At 44.7% G+C, this 21,129-nt stretch overlaps 1 protein-coding gene across 1 annotated transcript in view; it reads left to right on the top strand.

Moving 5' to 3' along the window:
* SKAP1 (src kinase associated phosphoprotein 1) overlaps positions 1-15,756 on the top strand; it is a 274,782-nt gene extending 259,026 nt beyond the window's left edge. The window contains exons 12-13 of the mRNA XM_045813770.2: positions 13,039-13,147; positions 15,364-15,756. Coding sequence (XP_045669726.1) covers positions 13,039-13,140 — 102 coding nt within the window. The 3' untranslated portion in view covers positions 13,141-13,147; positions 15,364-15,756. The remainder of the gene's footprint in view (positions 1-13,038; positions 13,148-15,363) is intronic.
* Positions 15,757-21,129: the final 5,373 nt, after the last annotated feature.

The raw sequence follows: 21,129 nt of genomic DNA, 5'->3' as shown, positions 1-21,129 counted from the left end.
CCCATCTTTTAAAAAGAGAAGTAACGCATTTTCCACTTTACTCCACTTACTCTTAAACTGTTGTCCTGGAGAGGAAGCTTCACTTTCTACACACACACACACACACACACACACACACACACACACACAGAGACGCACATACACACACGCACACACCTTTCAGTCAGGTGGAAAGTCCCAGATCAGATAATTAACTATGAGGCCCACACAGAATTGTTTACCTAGAACCATATAAGCCATGGCAGGGTTAGGCTAATACTCAGAATCGCCCGATGCTTTACAAACTCCAGTGTAAAAAAAAATCCAGCCATTTATTTTGCGGTGAATTTATAACAAATGCTGTTAAAGGCTTCGTCTTTTGACAGAGGTAATAATAAATTCACTGTTAAAGACGGTGGTTTAATTCCTTATACCTCCAATACTGCACAGAATAAACCATATTCATCACTGAGTAATTTTTTACCACATAAATCTTTAAAACTAACCGGTGAAGGCTGTTGAGACTGAAATATTGTGAATTTATTAGATATGCCCATGTAGTATTGGATTCAGAGGTTTCCATTCGAATATATTATGGGGAAAATTTGTGTCTTTAACTGTGACATTCCCTCCATTTCCCACTGCCAGTATTATAACAAGCAGCTCCTCCAGAGTCAACTGCACGTTTATTAGACAGAGATTTAGTAATGAACTCCTCACTAATCTGCCAAAGAGGCTGGATGACATTTCGGTGAGATGCTCTATTTAAAAGGAGTCACAAAAGCTTTGCTTCTGTGTAATAATTTTCTCAAAAGGAGCTCAGCCTCCCCAAACCTCTGTCTGCCAGCGTTTCTTGGTAGTATATGGGTCCAGCTCTCCAACCAAACTAGCAAAATATTAAAAGCAAATTATAACCTCATTGCAAAAGGACAGGGGAGTAACTCCCATGCAGTTTATAGGATTAGTTGGCGGGGTTGGGGGGGGGCACTTGGGGTAATTGGTTAGAACACAGAAAAGCTGGAATTAGCAGACATTGCCAGACGTATGGTATTTAAGGGCTAATAAAAAGATTATATCGATTCTGAAACTAGAAATAATAGACAATGGTTTCAGAAACCTTGCTATTTAAAAATTTTCATCTTAACATATGACACATTAAAGATACAATTAAATCCTCAGATTTGAACAAAAATCCTTTTACCCTACCATATTAATTTTGAGCAAAAATCTGTGCCTGTTCGATGAGAATATTCTGAACCTTTCTCATGATTTGCTAGTGAAGTGACATTTAAACTAACCAATTGATTATATCAAATTGTAATGCCCTCTCCAGTTTCATTAAGGAAACATTAATATTGCCAGAATGAAAAATATTTTTTCTTTTAGATGCAGAAATGTGCTTTTTTTTTTTTTTTTTTTTTTTTTAAGCAAAGGGCTTCAGCAGTTTCTCTGCTCTCACTAATACTCTGTATTTGGGAAGAGTTCCAGATACGAAAACTTCCAAGGAGCATTGTGAACTTTAAGATTCTTTTTTAATAAAATCAAATCAAATAGGTTTTTAACTGTTAAACAAAGGAGAAAAATCTCCTGGCGGTGCAACACTGCAGCCCATCAGAATAATTGTTAAAAGACAGAACCCGGCTAGAAAGATAAGCATAATACCAGCAATTAATATTCAGCATTTCACATTATAGTCAAGAGGATGTGTTTTTCTTTGTGATGTGGCTCATAAGCTAAGAGTGTTGGGAGCCAGACTCTGAGCTCTGTCTTCTTTTCGTGCATGAGGATTAAGGAGGAAAAAAACAGCAACAACAATCCTGCTCCATCTGTAAATGAACAAACATCTTGATTTTATAGCTATTTGCTTTGTAAAACTGAGGAATGAAACAAAAATTACTGGATGCCTAAGTAACACTTTAATTCCAAATTCATTTACGCTGTAGCTATGTAGTTGTCACAAACCATAATGCAGTATTTAATTAAAATAACACAAGTGCATCTAGATATGTCCTGGGGTAGCTATCACCAAATTATAGTCTATGCCATCCGTATTTTATTTATGAAATGGCAGATTCTAAGGTGCAACTAGGCTGATACAACAGCATAAACGTTTTCAACCTGCATTTTTATAAAGGCTCCTTTTTTTTTTTTTTTTCCTGCTGTGTCTTTAAATATTTTCCTCCTTCTATCGTTCTGGGTTTTTTTAGTGGGATTGTTTTGATGTCCATAAAGATCTAGCTTTCTAACTCTTGCTTTTCAACTATTGACCTCCTGAGTCTTCTGGCTGTGAAATCCCCCCCCCCCCCCCCCCCCGTTGTCATGAAAAGGCTTGGGTATTCACAGGAGCCGCAGCAAGCATGGGACATCTTAGCAGCAGAACTTGGATGTGGATTCCAAGAGGGTAGGAAAAAAGCAAACCCTTTTCAGGCTCGGTGTGCTTGTCCCCACACAATCTCCCTTGCACCTTTTTTTTTTTCACCTATAAATACCCATTATAGTTTACACGCTTGCTTGCTCTACTCTGTGGATGTTCACATGCAGACATACTGCTCCTTTTCATAAACGCATAGCATCTATCTTACACGCACCCACCATCTATCTCCTCGTTCACATTGGCTGTCCCATCCACCTCCTTGTCTGCAGAATTATGTTCAGCAAGGTCCCGATTTATAGGAAATAAATAATGAAAATGGAACGGACTGGGAAAGATAATCGAAACATTCAAATTGTTATTTTTCACTGTACTTTCCACAAACAGAGCATCTGTAAACACCTAGCAAAGGTGTTGGCTGATTCCTAAAAAGCAGTGCCTTATGGAACATTCTGACCGGGTGGGTCTCTACATTGAATCTTTTCTGTTCCGTCTCTCTTGCTTTTTGGTGCCCCAAGATCTGGCCGTTTTTAAATGGCAAATGGTGCCGTGCTATTATTTTCATTCTTCCTTCCTGGTTTTGTCATCATTCATCCTCTATAAGACAATCCTAAGAATTTTGAAACAGAAACAATCATTGTAGTCACTTTGTTAAAGAAAATAGCCCTTGCAGTTACTGTATAAAGATATTCCAGTAATGGTATCAGCGGAATCCAGCCTGATACTGCAGCAAGGGTCTTTTGGAGAGAGGGTTTCTTATACACACTTGTAATTATTTTAGCCCCTTTCACAGGTCACATAGAAAGTTAATTTCAATCGCTGCTAATTTCCGTCCAACAAGAGTGCGGTACTTTAAACCACCCAAAATAATTGGATTCAAAACAAATTTAGGAAATTGAGTGTGTTAGAAAGCAAATAAAAATATCCTTTTGGTAAGGAGGAGGGTGAAAGTAGTAAAAATGGCCTTTTTTCCCCCTCCCTTCTTTCCCCTTCACAACTTTGCCATTAAAGTTGCACCTACAGCTAGAAGTTTGTCCGTGAAAAATGGTCATTTTGTTTCTCTGCTCAAAGAATGTTATTAAAATGCTAATTTAAAAGAAAAAGGAGTTAAATATCTAGCGATGGTGCATTCTAATTGCAACCATAATGAGCTCTCTAAATGTGCGTGCCCCTGACACACACAGAGCATAAACAGCAGTAAACAGATCATTAGTACCCGCGTTCATTTATTCTGGCGACCTTACCATGACCCCACCGAGGGTAGGGTGAAAAGCAGGTGGATCTGGCTGTGACACCCCCTAGAGGGATCCAGGAAATGAAGCTATAAGCGGTTGTCATGGAAACGCCTATGTGTGCAGATGATGTAACACACCGACAGGCTGTAGGGCTCCGCAACTGGGACGTTGCCTTTCCCTCGCCGGAACAATCTTGAGGATTAAATTATTCATTTCTTTAATTCACAAAGCAAAAGGAATCCTAATTTTCTTGGTGATGTGCAACTCTCTTTCATTTGTCTAAGGTCTGAAACGTGGCGACTTGTCATCCCCTCTTTCTCTGAAACCTACCCCGGCTTCCTACATTCTAGCCCCAGATCACTGAATCTGGCAAAATCAAGTTGGGGGGGGGGGGTGGAGGCAGAAATCTGACGCTTAACATCTGTACCTTAAAGAGAGAAAAACCTAAGGTTTGAAGCTGAAATTAGTAATATAGACAGTGTCCCTTTCTGGTGAGGGCATTTAGTTGACCAGGGACCAAATGTATACCTGTCCTGAACGAGATGGCTTTGTCTGGAGCAGGGCAGAGTTAAGCCAATACCCAATGAGAAAAGCATAAAGCAGAGAAGGCACCAGCCCCAAATGAACACATCACCCTAGCAAGGTGCAAGAAAAAGAGATAAGAGAAAACAAGCATCTGCTCACCCCCTCCCATGTCCAATTGAGGGAATCGAGATTAATAAAAATAATTCTTTGGAGAATGATTCCACTCTATCCTACCCTGTTTTGTACCAAACAACCTCAATAACCTTACGGCAATAGTAGAATAACGTTCCTTTTTTTTTTTTTTTTTTTTTTTTTTTAAGGAAACAGAAAAGACGATCTCTGGAAATTATTTTAAAATAAAAAATATCCTGGCCTATACCTCCCCCCCACCCCCCCTCCCCATTGCACTTTAGATGAACCTGTGATATTGTAGCAATGGCCCTTGAAGTGCAGTGGGGAGGTGATTTAGGAGAATATTAAAGGCAATGTGGAGATTCAAGGCGCCTCTCTCAGGGAGATCTGGAGAAATACGCAGCACAGATGGGCTGAGCAGATTAAACATTTCCGTCACATTGTTTCCAAATTGTGTTGTGGTGCCTGAGGCTGGTACTGCGGTCAGAGCAGAACAGAGCGGTGCAGAGCTGTGAGCTGCACAGTTTATGGAATACATATTCATACGCCGGTCTCACATGGTATCACAATTCTATCAGCTCCGAAATGGTGCTGTGTCTATTGTTCCTGAATTCTGCACTTGGCACCTTGTTTTCTCCCATCTGCAAAGTGTTTACCTTCCCTTTATCCTTTCTCTCTTTTTTAGGCAAAGTTCAAGTTGTGTGTTTCTTTCTCATTTCTCTTCTTGCCCTCCCTCTTCCGCTCACAGCTTAGGATTTTTCTCTAGCGCACAGCTTGTGTGTTGCACACACTTTCATCGCCAACACTGTCCAGTGTGTGCACAGGTCCTGCACCCCAGGCTGGCTTTGACGTGATCATTATCCACTCACACCCAGTTCAGGACATGAGCTCCGGGCTTGAGGCTGAATTTCCCCTCGCATCCCAGTGCTCTCAGACCATCCCCCCACCCCCCAGCCCATCTAACTGACACATTCCTCCTCAGAACACTCAACCCTTAGCTATCCAGTTGTCACCTTGTCCCTCCCCCAGACTGCTGTCACTCACCACCCAGGCTTTGCTTGCCCCCTTTCTCACACTCACATGACTTTCCCTCTTCCCCAGTCTAGGCCCGCCAGCCTCCGGGTTAGCAAGTTCCCTGAAATGTAACAATAAATAACACTGGTTCAATTGAGGCAAATTTAATGATTCATTTTTATTATGATTGATAGACCAAAACTCTGAATAATGGAAAAAAGAGAAAATGATTGCCAAGAACTTAAAACATGGTGTCAAACAGCCTGGGGAGGCTGCCAAGCTACCCAAGGTTTCAGCCAAGTGCTGAGCTCCGGGCCTCTGACAGCTTCCAGCCCCACTAATCCACCATCCACCCGACTGACCACTTCCTTTTCCCTTCTGCAAAATCTCCCCACAAAACCACTTATGCTGAAAAATGGGCACCTGCTTGCCTTTGGTGAACAATCCCTGTTCCCAGCCTTGCTTTTCTCAGCAGTTGGAAGGGTGGTAAGTTAGAGCCCTCAATTTATTTAATAATTTATGATATCCTCAGAAAGCATTAAATTTCCAAAGCAGGATTTTAGAAGTAGAGAAATTGTGGGCCAATCCAGAGTAAAAATACAATGTTTTTGGCTGACCCTGGAATATTACCATCTACTCTGCTTAGGAATTCGAATTTCCCATCTTTGCTAATGATAATGTCAGATGCGCAAGCACTGATAAGAGAAATAAGCAATCATAAACCAATAATTCTGTGATTGATTGGCCTTTCCCATACATATATCAAGCTTCTATTGATCTTTCATGTCAGGAGCTGATTGATTGTTCTCTTGAAGAGGAATTCTCTTATTTACAAGCACTGGTATAGTGAATTTTGATGGTTAAAAGAACAAAAGTATGAGACATTTTCCGGGAATCTTGTTCCACAGAGGCTTATCAAAGCCCAATTCAATGTGAAAAGAGAACATTTCTATTACGAACGTTCTCAGGGCAGACAGTGTCGAGCAGCTTGCTCCAAAAGCCATCACGTGGATTTGAATGGGAGCTATTGAGAAGACCCCGCAACTTTTAAGTCACAGCTAAAGAGCTGGTGCCTTAGTGGTACACCTGGAAGTAAGATAACATTGTACATCAATTATACTTCAGTAATAAAGGAAAAAAGAGAGAGAGCAATGGTGCCTTAGAAGGAATGAGCAGGCTTGGTCAGACTTCAGCCTTAGAAGAAGGAGCAGGCTCTGCGGCTGGAGGGCTGAAGCCTAACCCAGCATGGCAGAAACAGGGATTCTTGACTTCCATTCACTGTACTTTTAAAAGGGGGAGGGGCGGGTGGAGAGGCCACACTGAGCCAAAGTGCAGATTCAGGCCATAAAGACCATTGTATCCACCCACCCCCCCACCCCCCCGCCCAGAGCACTGGTTCATCAGCTGTAGAGGTTTCATAAACCCTTCGAGAATCTGATGAAAGTTCTGGACCTCACCCCAGGAATAAGATATATGTACACACAAAATGTACATGTGCACACAAAATTTCACACCAATTTCAAGGAGTTCAGAAATCCCTTCATGTCCACCCATGGACAGGCCAGGGGTTCACAGACTCCAGTTTAAGAATCTGTGTCCTAGAGGATGGATCTTTCCTTTTGTTGGAACAGCCTAGGATTCACTGAGCCTAGAAATTGAATTCTCATCCCAAGACAGGATGGTCATTCCAGGTCATGTCTGTGCTACTCCAGGGGAGCCATGGAAGAGCTTATACAAATAGGAACCAGCAGGGAGGAGAGAAATTAAAATGTAGCAATCATGGAGTAGGGGTATTTAATCTCTTTTAAGGCTTATGATAGGCGCCTGCTGGTTTTCCCCCTGATATCCCCTGACACCTACTGACAGGGTATTTGCAGCACCACACAGGGACTCAGGGCCCTGTGACAGGAGGAGCACTGAGGAGGTCCATGATAGTCTTGAAACCATAAACAGCAATAGGAAACCACTGGAGGCAGAGTCAAGCTGTGCGACATGCCCGTGGTTGGTGGCCATACTGCTTTTTGTTTATAGAATTTGCTATTCTTTTTATGGCAGGTTTGGTAGGGTTGTTTATTTGTTTTTTCCTTGTTGATGGAGATTAGCAGCATAAATCCTTTTATGGCAGTGTGCAATCCCCCATAAACACTTCTGATTGTTGCTGATGGTGAGCACCGTGTCTATTTCAAGTTCATTCAATGTTCTGCTCATCTAGGCCAATAGCTTCTCCAACTAGATAAGGGAGTCCAAAGTAGTCAACCTTTACTTTCAAGACTCCTTCATTTGGGGAGTTCAAGGAGGTGGAACAGGGTTGGTGTTGAGGGAAACGGATGTCTAATCAAGCTTAGAAATATTTATGATGAGAACAAACTGCACGGTGCACTGTTTTTGAGTGAAAAGCTTCTAGAAAGACTTCATGACAATAGGCAAGAGCTGATGTAGAGGATTTGTTTGCTTTTTTTACAACAGCTTTTTATATTCTTACCGAAAGGATCTTCGGTTAACAAGGTTGTGTAATTAACCCCTTAGCTCTACCATACACAAGGTGTATAGAGTTCAGGAGTGCAGAGCCTGTGCAGTTCCGATCCCTTCCGGTGGTAGGCATGTATCCCCACCTTGGAGGCAAAGCCACTTCTGCATTGAAGATTTCAGGTCTCCCGGGAGTGTCTCAGCATTTTTCTGGTCTTTCTAAACATCTGGGCAGGAGAAGTCAAACTTTATTGAAAACGTTGATCCCAGGAATTCAGTCCTCTCTGCCATCCCAAAACTATAACCCAAGAATCAGCAACTTAATAAAAATGCAGTAAATTAGCACCTCTAGACAAGAGCAGAGTTCATTCAGAGCTGGGGTCTGCCTGGCTGAGCCAGTACTCTCTCCATTTTAATAGTTTAATAAAAATTAGCATAATTAACGAACATCTGTATGATCCAGAGTGGTGCAATTTGGCACTTGGAAACGAGGGCTTAAACATGATTGCTGTGAGTTTAATGTTGTTTTAATTCTTTCTGGCACTGTGCAGTGAAATAAACGTTTGGTGGTGATAGTTCTTGGCCGGATCTCATTTGCATTTTTCTCCCTTTGATTATGAGCAATTGTGGACTCCCCAGCAATTCATCAAAGTAGAAATTATTTTAAAATACCTCGTGGTGTTCAGACTGGGCTGGAGCAATGCATGGGAGGTGGTAGTGGAAGAGAAGGCTAGAAATTTTCCATTCATGCTTTAAACATCTCAGCCCTGAAGCCCTTTTTGTGTCTCCAGCCAAGGGATGAAATCTGGAAAAGCCAGTCAGATCCCAAGACCTGTAGGTGCTTTGATTAAGCTCCTAGGCTCCCACAGCAGGGTACTTACAGTCTCTGAGACTGTGCCATCCTCCTTACTCTCTGCCTGCGCTTTTGTTTTGAAGGGCAGAGAGTTGATCTCACTCATTTCGGTTCTCAGCACCATGGTGAGGCTTCCACATCTGCGGTCGGCAGGGTCAGTGTTCCCCTCGAGCAAGAGCACACGGACTGGGAGCCTGGTCTTTGCAGGTGTCCTGCTGAGCCTCATCTGCTTCCCGTGTGCACCCTCTTTGGCTTGGCAGGGATCACCTTCCCCAGGCTTGGTCCCTACTCCGGGCATTACGGCGGAAGGCGGATGCTACGGAGCATGAGCCAAAGTCAGGAGTCTCGAACGGTCCCTAGGGAGGGAATGCCCGGTCTGAGACCCTCCAGTGATGAAGATGACACCATATGGCAGGTGGAAGACCACCCTTCACACATGTGTCAGCAAGTTGACTTTCATCAAAAGACTATCAGACAACACTATGCCCAACCTCCGCCTGTGAGGGAGCAGAAGAGCTAAAGCTAGGGTTTTTATGAGTAACCGTGAGAGAGGAAGACGGAGTATGTGTCTCCCCTTCACAGCAAGGCTTTGTGGAAATGGCGTTCCAGCAACATGCTAAGCGAAAGGCAACACTACAAGAAAACTTAAGGCAGAAACTGCCCTAACTTCAGCGTTGGAAAATGGACAGTAACATAACTTGTACGGAGAGGAGCTTAAAACATCCTGACAGGCAGAGGCTGAGGAGCTCTGGGTAATTTCCCACAAGGCAGTGCAGACTGTACAGAGAAGTTGGCCTGGGGAAGAATGGGGGGCATGAGAAGGTGTGGGGAGACAGTGGGCTGGATGGTAGACACGTGAAGTTACGTAAGACTGGCTCTTAAAAGGTAATTTCTTGTTCTTTTTAGGATCAACTCAGCCTCCCTTGTCATGGCATTTGAGACGCTTTTCATGGCATTTAGGGAGCCATTTGGGGAAACCGTCTCCAAAGGCAGTTGCTCTCTTCCTGCCACAACCAGTTCATTCACCAAGGGAATATCTTGGAGTTAGTTGTAACTAAATCTGCTCCACTGAAAGAATAAATCCCACTGCTCCCCTCGTTTCTTCATAACCTCATTTAACAAGGATTTTTTGGTCCCTGTCTATGCCGGCTACCATGCTGAGTGCTGGGAGTACAAGAGAAAACAAAGCCAACAAAGTTCCAGCTCTCACAGGACTTTCCACTAGTGACTGGCAGCGAGACAAAGGCAGGCAGATACAAAGCAGCCTGATGAACTCATTCCCGGGGAAGCACAGGGTACAGTCCACAGTACACAGTACACACAGAGAAAGGCAAAGAGAAGCTTCTAGAGAGTCTAGAGAAACCCGGGAATTGAGATCTGAAGACTGCTGAGGAGTGAACCCCATGAAAGGGAGAAGGGAAATAGAAGCTAGACGGGCAGAGGAAAGGCTCCAAGGTAAGGGAGGCTGCGGCCCACAGGAGTAGCAGAGACAAATTCTGTTTTACTAAGGGTCCATTAGATTGAGGAGGTAAATGACAATGCTGAACAGTGAACAGGACCAGCTCATGCACAGCCTTGTCCACCTTAGTAAGACATTGACAAGAGGCAGTGGGAACCCACTTGAAGGTTTCAAGCAGAGCAGTGATTTTTATCAATGGGCATTAAAATGATTCTGCCTCCAAAATGAAGACTAGATTGGAGGGGAACAAGAATGGAGCTACAGACACGAGCTTGGAGGTTGTTTCTGTAGTCCTCATGAGAAATGACAGTGACATGACTAGGGTATTGGCAATGGGAATGGAGAGAAGTGGATGGATTCCAGTAATACTCTGAAGAGATAATCAACAGAACTCAAGAATGACTGGAAGAGGAAGGTGCGACTGGAAATGACTCTGGAGTTTCCAGCTTGATTAACTGAGTGCATAGTGCTACCATCCACTGAGACAGAGAACATAGGAGGTAGAGCTGGTTGGGAGTAGGAATGGAGACAGAGGCAGAATGATGGGTTCAATTTAGGGTATATTGAGTTTGAGCAGCTTAAAGGACATGCGCTTGGGTTTTAGGGTCCAACACTTAGATCTGGGCTGGAGCTGTGGTTGTGAGTCATTTATATGGTGGCTAAAGCACAGAGGTATATCAGATTGCTCAAGGAAAGCACACCAAGTCAGAAGAGGGCCATGACAGAATGCTGGAAACAACCACATCGAAAGGAAGGGTAGAGAAAGAGGAGCTTGCAAAGGAGAATAAGCAGCAACCAAAGAGGCAAGAGGGAAACCCGGAGACTATAATTATCATAGAAACTAAGAAAAGAAAATCTCTCAAGAAGGGTCCATAATGCCAGCACTGCTGAAAGATCAAGTACGTTAAGGACCGAGAAATACCATAGAATTTGAGCAATCGGAGGTTATAGGAGACCATGGAGAAAAAGTCTAAGTGGAATGAAAGGAGCAGAAGCCTGAGTAGAGTGGCTTGAAGATGGAATAGAAAGCAAGAAGCTGGGGTAGAAAGTGAAGTAAATTCTTTCAGTAAGCTTGACCGTGAATTAGGATAGTTCAGTAGAAATGGAAAGCAGGCATGAGGTGGGGACTATTTAATCATTGTTTCCAAAGACTAAAGAAACTGGAACACATTTCTTGCTGATGGAAGGAGCCATTTACATTAGAGGCAGAGTTCAGACTCCACAGAACCTCACCTCTAAGAAATAGAGAAAGTGGAAGGGTTACAAGGACATGTTACGAGGGATAGTCTTTTTTTTTTTTTTTTAAGATTTTATTTTATTTATGTGACAGAGAGACAGCCAGCGAGAGAGGGAACACAGCAGGGGAGAGGGAGAGGAAGAAGCAGGCTCCCAGCCGAGGAGCCCGATGTGGGACTCAATCCCCGAACTCTGGGATCACGCCCTGAGCCGAAGGCAGACGCTTAACGACTGCACTACCCAGGCGCCCCGAGGGATAGTCTTCAACCGTAGCTGTGGGACCTTTTGCTCTCCTAGTTTAGTTTTCTGGAAGAGCAGGGATAATACCATCTCTCCCCTATGTTGTGGGAATATAAATGTCTGATGCATAGTAGGTGCTCTAAACCTTAGATTCTTCCCCCAGAAGAAGTGGGAGGTTGACAGGCACATCAGTAATGACAGGCAGGACATACAAGCCCACATGACGCTCTTATGTACACATCATGAGAGAGTCTTAAACCAGAGGAGGGGCGCCTCCCTCACTTTAATGAGAAGGGGGGGGTGGTTGTCAATACAGGTAAGTTCCTCTTTTGGTGGCTGAAGGTTAACACATCTGATGGCTTCTCTTTTCTTTTTGAAGGTGGAAAAGAGGTCATCTGCTGGGAGGGTGGGGGAAGCAGATCTGGAGGAGGGGAGATACGCTCTCCAAAGGAAAAGAAGGATAACCAGTTGGCCTGGAATTGTATTGTGTCACCAACCTGGTTTTCTTTCTTCCTTTCCTTTTTTTCCTAGTAGAATTCAACAGCCAAGTGTGTAAAAAGAGAGTTAGCTTCATGGTACCCCAAACGCAGTTGAACTGGAATACGTGGTATTCCCTCTGTATTCCTAAATTTAACTTCCTTCAAAAGAAAGAAAATATTTTCTGGTGCTTTCAAAAGCAGTCCCATAGTGTTTAACATCTGCTGTGCTTTTGAAAATCTCTTTTGTATTCAAGGCGCCCCACTTCCAACCCTGTGATCACCCCCCTTCTTTTACACCCTCTCATTCCCTTTCTTTTTGTTTGCCCCTCTCTGGGGCTCCTGTGTCCTGCCGGTCATTACTGATGTGCCTGTCAACCTCCCATCTCTTCTTGGGGAAGAATCTAATGTTTAGAGCACCTACTATGCATCAGACATTTATATTCCCACAACTTAGGAGAGAGATGATATTATCCCTACTCTTCCAGAAAAGGAAGTTAAAACTAGGAAAGCATAAGGTCACACAGCTACTAAATGACCAAGTGGGGATTGGATCCCAGCCTGTCTGACTCCAAAGCCCATTACTCTATGCTATAAGCTCCTAGGGAGCAGGCAATGCTCTGATTCATCATTATGTATCTCATGGGAACTCAAACAGCACTTTGCACATAGACGATGCTTGGTAAATATTATTGATTTGAACTATGACCTGACTCCCTGAATATCGTTAGTGCCCCGGCATTTAGGATGTGTCCAACTTTCTCAGAAGAAGCCATTCCACTCTGCTTGATAAAAGACATGCTCTTTGGGTTCAGCAATAATATCGAATGTACTAGGTTTACAATGTAGACAGGCAGACAGCAAAAGGAAAGTAGAGTTTGCTTTCCTCCTCTAGATTTTTTTAATTTAATAATCCCATCAGGGGTGTTACCAAGTCATACTGTAGTGTCGATAAAGAAACCACCCAACATAATCTCCCGTGCAATCGCTGTCAGACATGAACAGAAACGTGACTGAATTCCAACTGAAACCACCCTCTTTTCATTTTTCAGGAATATAACATGTATGGCTGGTGGGTAGGAGAACTGAACAGCCTCATTGGGATTGTTCCAAAGGAGTATCTCACCACTGCCTTTGAAATGGAAGAAATATGAAGCCCAGGTATCAAAACTGTCGCCAGTAAATCATTGGTCATGCCTTCATTTCTCTGTGAGGGACGAGAGTTGCCAGTGAAGTGGCTTTTCTTCGTCTCCACAGATGATGTTAATGATTTACCACTGAACAAAGATGAAGCTGGAATTGTTTTTCCTAAATTGGGGACTGTGTCAGTTGGGATTAGGTTTAATGACATGTGAAAGAAAACTCAAAATAACAATGATTTAATTAACACAGAAATTTATTTTTCTCTTCTCTAAAAATCTGGAGGTAAATGATCCAAGGTACCCAGGTTCCAGATATCTTCCCTTTTTGCTCCACTGCGTGTGGCCAACGTTCCGCTACCTTATGGCCCAAGATGGATACTCCAGCTCCAGCTATCATGTCTGTACCCTACACAGCAGGAAAGACCAAATGACGGGAGAAGGGCACACCCGCTTGTTTTAAGGACATTTCACAGAGGTTGAACACACCGCTGCTTACATTCCATTGGCCAGAACTTGGACAGACAGATAGACTTATTCTAAGTAGAACCTGTGTTCAGCTTAAAAGTGGAGAGGGGAGAGGATTCATTAATAAATAAAAAAGGGGAGAATGGATATTTGGGGACAACTAGGAATTTTTGCCACCAGGATGGGTCTGGCTTTCTTTATCTCCAGCTCTCAAATCCAGAGCACCATTTCCCCCAAGTGCCCACGTATCACGATATGGTTGGCCAAGACTAGGAATCCAGTATGAAGATTCCTATGGAACATAATCAAATTAACATTTAGGTAATAAAGAAAATAGCTTGTGTTTTATGAGCAAGAACCACATCATATTTAAAACAGTAGAGTGAGTGCCTGCTTTGTGTGGGGTAGCAATAGGAATTGCTTTGGTGCAGAGTGGCTTTTGTTTAGAATTAGGATGGTGATGGAGGGCACCCAAGGCTAGCATGATGTCTCTAGCTCCTTCTTCTGGCCTGAAATGGAAGCACCCTTTACTGTTGGGGGTGAAGGATGACTTGCATAACAGTGACACAAACTATCCTTGGAATCTTCCAGACCAGGGCCCCCTGTAGTGTCAGCAGCCTCTGAGCGGATTCATTTAGGAGGATACATAAGTATAGATCTTACTCTGCAATGCCCTTATACAACCATAAAGCACCAGCTTGGGCCTGTCGCTCAAGGTTTGACATTATGACTTTCCTGATGAGAACTCCATTTCCCGGCCATGAATGCAGAAGCGTTGGGATTTTTCTGTCAAATCTAAACACATTCGCTCTGCTTCACTTTGTCATTTAATGACACGGTTGTTTATCTCCTCTTTCTCTTTGACCCAACAACTCTACAGCTAAGAATTAATCCTATAGCCACACTTGCACGCATGCAAAAGGATATACACACGGGGCGCCTGGCTGGCTCAGTCAGTGAAATGTGTGACTCTTGATCTCAGGGTTGTGAGTTCGAGCCCCACATTGGGTGTAGAGAGTACTCAAAATCTTAAAAAAAAGAGAAAAAAAAAAAGGATGTACACACAAGGTTACTTGTCTGTAATAGCAAACCACTAGAAATGACCTAAATGTTCAGCAGAGACCTGGCCAGATAACCGTAGTACATGCATAGAATTAAATACTGTGCAACAGTGAAAAAAAAAAAAAAAGGAAGCTCTCTGCCTGATGCTGGTAAGAAAAAAAAAAGTGACGCCTGGGTGGATCAGTCTGTTAAGCATCTGCCTTCGGCTCAGGTCATAATCCCAGGGTCTTGGGATCAAGTCCCGCATCGGGCTCCTTGCTCAGCAGGGAGCCTGCTTCTCCCTCTGCCTTCTTGTGCGTGCTCTCTCTCTCTCTCTCTCTCTGGTAAATGAATAAATAAAATCTGAAAAAAAAAAGAAAAAAAGCAGCAAAGAAGGGTAGGCTTAATATGTTCCATTTGTGTGAAAAGGGCATCTCCAGGGGCACCTGGCTGGCTCAGTCCATAGAGCACGCAACTCGTGATCTCAGGGTCATGAGTTCAAGCCCCATGTTGGGTGTAGAGCTTACTGAAAAAGAGGGGGGGTCTCCAGTTGTTTCTGTGTGCAGAAGATATCTCTGGAAGGGCAGAGACAATAGCATTGGTTGCCTCCAAGGACAGAGAAAGTGCTTGACTGGGAGGGTAGGAGGGAGACACTCTTTACTTTGTGTCTTTTTATACCATCTTTGTTTTGAATCGTAAAAGCAAATTTATGTATTTTTCCTTCTTTAGGACACATATCCTTGTCTCTGGGCTGCCTTTATGAAGAAACCGACCATCAGGAGTTCCTGTCCCTACCCCCGCCACCCCACCAACACCATGGACCCTTCTCTTTACTGAAGAGACCCAAGCTTCTGACACCTTGTAGTAACTGAAAACCGCCAGTAAGACGAGTGGGAAAAGGCACAGTCAGCAGACCTGTTACTACACCTGCCTTGTCACAGCTCATCCCACCTTCTTTTTTTTCTTTTATCCCGCTTTAACCACGTCCACACATCCACTTCTGCCTTCTCCACAGGCTTGTCACAGAGAAGGCGGAGAGAAGGAAATCTTCAGAGGAGGAAGTTGCTAGTTGTTTCAGCTGACTGGAAAAGCATAAATAAACTGCATATTTGGTTCCTGCCAGTGTGTGATAGTGTCAAATTTCTTTTTGCAGTGGTCTCAGAAAGGCTGGTTCTGGGCATTCCTGCCACCTCCAGACAAAGTAGAAAAGGACAGCCAGAGAGAAAACAAAAACCCAGACAGAGGAGGGGCCTTGCGATTATCTTCCAGGGCAGAATCATCCCTAGAACCCGAGCCTGCCTGCTTTCTGGTTGGCTTCTCAGACTTCCTCTGGCTGCCTACTTGGTTGTTTTCCTTTATGTGCTGAATCTCTGAAATGAGACAGGGCTAGAAACAAGTCCTTGGAGTCAGCACATTGGAGAGTTCCCTCCTGGCCCTCAGCTCACAACCACACTGTGTCTTGCATCACAAGTCCCAGGCAGGGGCCAAGGAAGTGCTTTGGGGAGCGCTTATGCGTACCCAGCCCTGTTCCTCTTCCTGTGGTCTCATGTTATCTGTGTCTTAAAGAGGCAGCAAAACATAGTGGTTAAGAAGATAAATTCTGGAAGCAGACAGCCTGAGAATAAATCCCAGTTCCCCATTTACTAGGGGAACAAGTTACTTGACATTTTACATACGCCTCAATTTCCTCACCTTAGAAAGGGTGTAGTCCATTGCACTGGGTCGTTAGGAAGGTTCAAGAGTCAACACGTGTAACATACTTGGAACAATGCCTGGCTCATAGTAACTGCTCGATAAGGATTAGCTATTATTATGGCCAGACTCGCTGTGCGAGAAATTTTGAAAAATGGGCAACCACGCAGCTATAGAAATTTTCTCTCTGGAACTGCCTATCCGGAGCAGCCCTGGATCAGTAGTAGCCTTCCTCAGCCCTGTAACAGCCGTCTTCTAGCCCTGCAGTAAGACACCCATTTCACATCATCAAAAGACAGAAACTGGAGAGCAAACGGAGATATTTCAGCGCATTCCAAGTTTCTCAAAAGATTTTATGCCAGCCATTCATTTCCAGATTTTCTGATCCAGGAGTTTAAAAAAAAAGGAAGCTTTTTGTGTATGTCATGGAAAAGGAGGTAAGAAAAGGGGACAAGTGAGGTCTGGGAGGGAAAAAAAATGAGAACTGTTGGTATAATGTGCCCTCCGCTTTATGCAGGGTGCTAAAGGAGACTGAACCACTAGGTGGCAGCAGATGAGCAGATGAACCAAAAACAACCAATTGCCTCCCCTTTTAGGAGCCTTTGCACCAATCCCAACCTACAGGTAAGCACAATGGGCATTTTCTAACGTATTTAACAGAGGGAGGAAACAGAACAAACCCCCCCTCCCATGCCCCAGAGTGGTCCCGCCCTTAAAGAACCCCCAGGGACCTAAGGCTGGAAGGCTGGTGGCTAAGAGGGGAGAACAGCATTGTACCACTGCTCTGGGACTGAGAGACACCAGAAAAGGGGACACCAGAAGAGGAAGAGCAGGGATACGGGGCAGAGTCAGAAGGGGGATGAAAAAGGAGCAAGGTCAAGGTAACTTCTCCACTCTCTGCACAGTTCAGGGACCTCTCAGTACCATGGCCATTGGCTTCCAGCATTTAAAACGCAATCCCCTTAGTGCAATAGTCCCTTCTCTACCTACCGGCCTGTGTACACCCAAACCACTCGCCACTCTGTGGAGGTCTCCGGCACCCCCATGCACTGCAGGGTAGCCAGCACACTCCGACCTCTGACCCTGCTAGCTGTAAAACCCAGCAGGAAGAGAAATCAGATTGGCCCTAAAGGACATAAAAAATGGACTAACCCAGAATTCGGCCTATAGCCATGGGGCGATCTTTGATATTGTTACAGGCAGAAAAAGATAAGAGCAAGTCTGATGGGTTGATAAGACTCTCTCCAAGGCTGAAGGGCATTCTCTTAGGAGAACGTTCTACAGGAGAGTTTTTGGAAGCCCAGGGTTCCTACAGCCTGCCTGAAGCAAAACCTCACCCCCAAAACTGCTCCCCACTCAGTTCGACAGCCGCTGTTTTAACCAACAGCTTCAGAAAGCAACTGGCTAATCAGATTCCCACTTCTGTGTTTGACTCCACTAACCAAATCCCAGCCTTAGTGTCTGTGACTAACTGGGTAACCGGGGCATTAGACCACATAACTAACCACATCCTGTGTAGGATGGCTTCTTAATAGCCACTAATGGCTCTGGGACGTGAAATAGGAGAGGGAGGCTTTTTTCCCTTCCCTGATTTTATGTAAAAGAAGGAAAATAAGAACGGTAAGATCCTAAACTTAAGAAGCACATATACGGGGTGGCACAGTCAGTTAAGCATCCGATCCTTGGTTTCGGCTCAGGTCATGATCTCAGGGTCGTGAGCTCTACATCAGGGAGTCTGCTTGACATTCCTTCCCCCTCCTCCCTCTCCACTGCTCCTCTGCCCCTTCTCCCCCTGCTCATGCTCTCTCTCACAAATAAATACATAAATAAAATCTTAAAAAGAAGCAGCAGCAACAAAGTATAAGGGCGCCTGGCTGGCCCAGTTGGTGGAGCGTGGGACTCTTGATCTCGGGGTCGTGGGTTCGAGCCCCACGTTAGGTGTAGAGATGACTTTAAAAAACAAAATCTTAAAAAAAAAATGAAGCACCAAATGTGTATCTGCCTTTTACAGACAAGTAAATAATCATTTACCGAGAACTCTCTGACACATCCTCTGGATGGTCTGACCTGGGGCCCAAACGGTGGGGCTTGCATTGTCCAAGCTGGTATCTGAGAATACTAAATGCTCTGAAAGCAGTCTTTCAGCTCCATTTCATTAAAATATTGTGTTCTCTGTCATCCGTATAGCAAAATAGCATAGACATTGTTGTGCAACCACTCCAATATTAAATTTTCTCATACTGTTATATCTCTTAAAATCTGTATGTAATTCACAACCGACTGCACCTTTTCCTCTGGCGAATAAAAATGGGAAAGAGAAGGGAATTCCTAGTGCATCTCCTCTCCCGGAAGGAACCCAGACAAGTTTGATTCCATTTAAAATGAGAGCAATGGCCAAAGGTGGAGCCGACGAGATGTCCGCTCTCCGGTTGGAGACAGATACTTGATCTAAACATAGCACGTAAGGAACTGCCTGGATTTCGAGTTATCATTCCCTTCTTTTTTTAGCCCTTCAGTTTGCCCAGTTGCACCACCTCATTTGTCATCGGGTCTTTGCGAGTGGCAAAGCCGCGGATCTGAAAAGGGTTGACTTGTACCAAAAAATCACACAAAATCGGCGGGGAAAGGGCGAATGCAATGAAGGACTCCGGAAATTCTCAATCTGCTGCTTTGTTTATTGAATCACTCGAGTTGTGCCGCAGTTAGACACCTCCAGTGACACAATTTCAAATTCTACATTCCATGCCCGGCACAGTAAAGCAGCGGTGTCGATGCAGAGGAGAGAGAATGCTATGATAGTGGGGGGAGGGGGGTACCCTCCTGCCTTTAAAAACCGGTCGGAGAAAGACGGAGTTGAAGAGAAGCAAAAAGAGAAGAAAGAAATCAAAGTAGGATTTTTTGTGGTTGGTTTTGGTTTTGGTTTTGGGGTTTTTTTGGTTTTTGGGTTTTTGGGTTGTTTTGTTTTGTTTTGTTTTGTTTTTCCATTTTAAGACCAAAACTCTCATATGCCAAGGACAGAGGTGCTTTCATCTTTGGCCACAGAGAAGCCCCCCCCCCCAACAGGTCTCCCCCGGCAAGAGTGGTTCTGGAAGGATTAATCTTACGTGGCATTGATTTGCTAATTCCCGGAGCACCCGCGAAATCTGTGGAGCTGACTTTAGAAAAAGCAGCCTTCTACACAGAGGATTATCCCTGCTACACAGCCCAGTGACTCAGACTCATTTTCTAGTTTCTGGATTACCATAGTCCCCTGCTCCTTCCCCTCCCCTCCTGCCCAGCTATTGCCTTTCCCTGTAGAATTTACAGAGATTGGGTAGGGAGTTTCAAACTCACAACTAAAAAGAGATTTTTCTTCTTCACAGGATTCAAATTGTTCTCCCTATTTCCCTGTCAAAAACTGTTCAGAAAACGTGGCTGTTTTGCTGAGGGTTTGTTGTTGTTGTTGTTGTTAGTATGAATTGATGACCATTCTTTTGCAACTCTTTAGGATTCAATTAATGATACATTTTAAGACGCAGCCCATTTTGTACAAAAATCTTTTATAAATGTAATGCCCCCCCCCAAAATCTATTGTATTAGAGGAAACTGAAGTAGAATTAGTAGGGTGACCGTATAATTTATTTTCTAGAGACACTTTTGAGACTGAAAAGAGGAGTTATTGGTAATTGATGCCAAGACCGCAGGTGTAAAGCAGGATCAGAGGTCACCCTAAAAATCAGGCAAAAATGGATTGTCCAGTCACGTGGGGAGCGGGAGGTAGATAGAGAGATTATTGGCTTCTCTGGTACGACGCTGGGCAACGTGCCTTCTAATGAAGCCCTCCCCTGCCGGCCTGGTTCCTAGGCAAACCCTGCCAAGGAGACTTTCTTTTCCTGATGCCCAGGCTGTTCTGAGAGGCCCGGTATCTTTGGCATCAAGCGGCTGGTGGGGCTGGCCGGCTGTCAGCAGCTGTGTGTGTTCGGGTCCCTCGTAGGGCCCCGTCACAGCCCACCACCCCTCCACCTGACAGGGTGCCACGCAGGGAAGCATGTTTGTAGCACTGGGCAACAGTATGCACTTCCTTGCCTCCTGTGACGGGAGTGAGTTCCAAGAGGCTTCTAGTGCTGGTCCTCCAAGAGGGCATCTGGTTCTACAGCAGACGCTCTTAACCTGATGGTGAGCAGCTGGCCCTCCTTATCCCCCTCGTCAGATCATGGAACAGAAAACAGGCTAGAAACACTCCCTTTCACCCACGGTCAGCCGCCCCGGCATCTCTCTGCCTCGAGTCCCCCAGGCGGCACCTGCACGCCACCCACACGTCCTGGACACCTCCCACAGGGCCGGGGTGCGGGGCAGACTGTCACTGGCACAGCCCACCTCGGGGCAAGCGCCCGGCATTTGGAGATTTGAGATCATTCCTTCGACATCTCCAAGGCAGTGCGGGGGAAGGTGGCGGTGGGGGCGTGGGCGGTGCAGAGCTTGGAGCCTATTACTTCCCCTGTTAGTGCAAGCTTTCTCAGCCTGGCACTCCTGGGGCCTGACATTGGGGCCAGATAACTTTATGTTGTTGGGGACATCGTGGGATGTTCAGCAGCACCCCTGTTCTCTACCTAGTAGATGCCCGTAGTACTCCCCCCAATCCCCCACACTGTGCAGACCACCAAACTGTCTCCAGGTATTGCCAAGTGTCCCCCGGGAACAAAATCACCCCTGGTTGAAAACCGCTGTCTCGGGGGTGTCATTTGTGTGCTTAGGGCCAAGCCCGAAGAAACTGCCCTACCTTTTTTGGTTTTTTAAAGGTTTTATTTATTTATTTGACAGAGA

The sequence above is a fragment of the Ursus americanus genome, chromosome 23 (assembly GCF_024610735.1).
Source record: "Ursus americanus isolate L20-20 chromosome 23, mUrsAme1.1.p, whole genome shotgun sequence".
NCBI lineage: Eukaryota > Metazoa > Chordata > Mammalia > Carnivora > Ursidae > Ursus > Ursus americanus.
Note: the sequence above shows the minus strand (reverse complement) of the source record. Positions and strands in the feature narration are given on the sequence as shown.